The 1,836-nt window shown below is 53.0% G+C and overlaps 1 protein-coding gene across 1 annotated transcript in view; it reads right to left on the reverse strand.

Annotated features, from left to right (window-relative positions):
• The window catches only part of LOC103383056 (oxysterol binding protein-like 8), a 15,994-nt gene that overhangs the window by 11,631 nt on the left and 2,527 nt on the right, over positions 1–1,836 (reverse strand). The window contains exons 2-6 of the mRNA XM_017034625.2: positions 1,658–1,731; positions 1,361–1,441; positions 975–1,076; positions 611–814; positions 87–171 (exon numbers count right to left, since the gene is read on the reverse strand). Coding sequence (XP_016890114.1) covers positions 87–171; positions 611–814; positions 975–1,076; positions 1,361–1,441; positions 1,658–1,731 — 546 coding nt within the window. The remainder of the gene's footprint in view (positions 1–86; positions 172–610; positions 815–974; positions 1,077–1,360; positions 1,442–1,657; positions 1,732–1,836) is intronic.

Consider the following 1,836-nt stretch of genomic DNA (forward strand, 5'->3'; position numbering starts at 1 on the left):
TGATACATTTACAGCATCAGTGTTAATGATTCAACATTGACAGCAGTTTTCCGTGTCCAGTGTCTGGACCACAGCCGCTCTCTTACCATCAGACTCTGACGCAGCGCGGAAGATGAGGTGGCTGCTGGGTAACGGCTGGGTGATGGAGCCCACCGCCTCTCCTTTAGGACCCTGCAGAGGACAGAGAGCGAGGGTTTGAGCTGATGAGTAACTGGAGCAGACGACAAACGTCACCACACTCTGAGCCTCACGGTCTGAACAAACAGGAGGAAGTGAGCGTCGCCGAGTGACTCATCAGGGGCAGATGGGCCGGGGCTGAGGCAGTGGATGAAAGAGAGAGGACAGAAGGAGGAACAACAACAACAACAACACAGGGCGGCCACGGGGATTCAAGCCTTTCATGGTGGAAACAAAACAAAACAAAACACAATGCACTTGAACTGAGTGTCACGGTGATGGAGTGACGGACGAAAAGAAGGTTTTTGTATCTGAGCCAAACGGAGCAGAGAGGAGCTCTGAATTATACAGTGGACAATCAGACGCTTTTAAACCAACAGACCCCCCCAACACCCCCCCCCCTTCATGGTCCTAGCCCAGAGGCAGTTCTGACCTTGACGGCCCAGATGGACTGTTCCAGCGGGTGAAAGAGTTTGAAGCAGAAGCCGTCTTTCTTGGACGGCCTCTCGATCAGCTCACAGGCGTTCAGCAGCACCGTCCCGACCCACTGCCCGTTCTTGTGGGTTTTATAAATGAGCAGCACGCCGGGCTTCAGTACACACCACAGTTTGGTCCAGCTCTTCAGGGTTCCACGGATCTGGAGTCCAAACACAGGCGAACAGGACGGTTATTAGACGGTGTCCTTTAGATCAATGCACCCCCTAGTGGTTTTAAGTGGAACAGTTTCTACACACTGACGCTCTACGTTAAGCTGATGCGGTAAAGGGCCTTGACCTTGACCTTGACCTTGACCTCACCTTCAGCCAGTCGGCCATAACGATGACCGAGGGGTCAGTGATGGTGCTGAGCAGCTCCTTCGTCGCCCTCTTCTTCTCCTCCCTGTAGTTCTTCTTCTGCACCTGCAGGGAGAACGGAGAGACACGGAGGACGACTGGATGAAGACACGTCTCACTGGGAGGTCCACGCCGATGGACTGATGGGTTCTGACCAGTGATGGACCAGTCAAAACACTCATCTCATCCTTCCTCTGTTTACCGGTCATGCGGAGGTCAGGGTGCAGCTGACCTCCGACCTACCGTGACTGGTCAGTACAGCAGGATAATGAACATCTCCTATATTTAACTCCTGGACTTACAGTAAGAGTCCGGATCCTGTGGAGCTAATCTGATGTGAGCGTTCTTACCTTGAGAGACTCCTTCTTGGTGAGTTTCCCTCCAGACACCGACACGTCTTTGTCTGATCCATTGTACAGCTTGGTCTCAGACTGGGGACAAAGACAGACGTTAACGTTCACACTACACTCCAACATGTCCGTCTCATGTCCACCAGCCTGGCAGACACTGGACCAGAGCTGAGAGACTGAACTCCTCCTGGTCTACAGCAGCTCCGCCCACAGACCACGACTGGACATTTCTACTGCTCTGTTTTTTACCAGTGACCAGTGAATCCAGACGGTTCAGGACTGAAGGTCGTCTCTCACCTTGCTCTTGGAGATGGAGTGTGAGTCCTCCTTCAGTGGCAGAGGCAGGAGGTCCTCCTTCCCCCTCTCAAAACCTGGAGGACACAGTCAAACAGACCGGTTGGTTACAGACAGTGACCCCTGTGGTCAGGGAGGAGAACACTGAATTATTGATCAGTTTACGTCACCAACATTGCCCC

Source organism: Cynoglossus semilaevis, chromosome 8 (genome assembly GCF_000523025.1).
Source record: "Cynoglossus semilaevis isolate Cse_v1.0 chromosome 8, Cse_v1.0, whole genome shotgun sequence".
NCBI lineage: Eukaryota > Metazoa > Chordata > Actinopteri > Pleuronectiformes > Cynoglossidae > Cynoglossus > Cynoglossus semilaevis.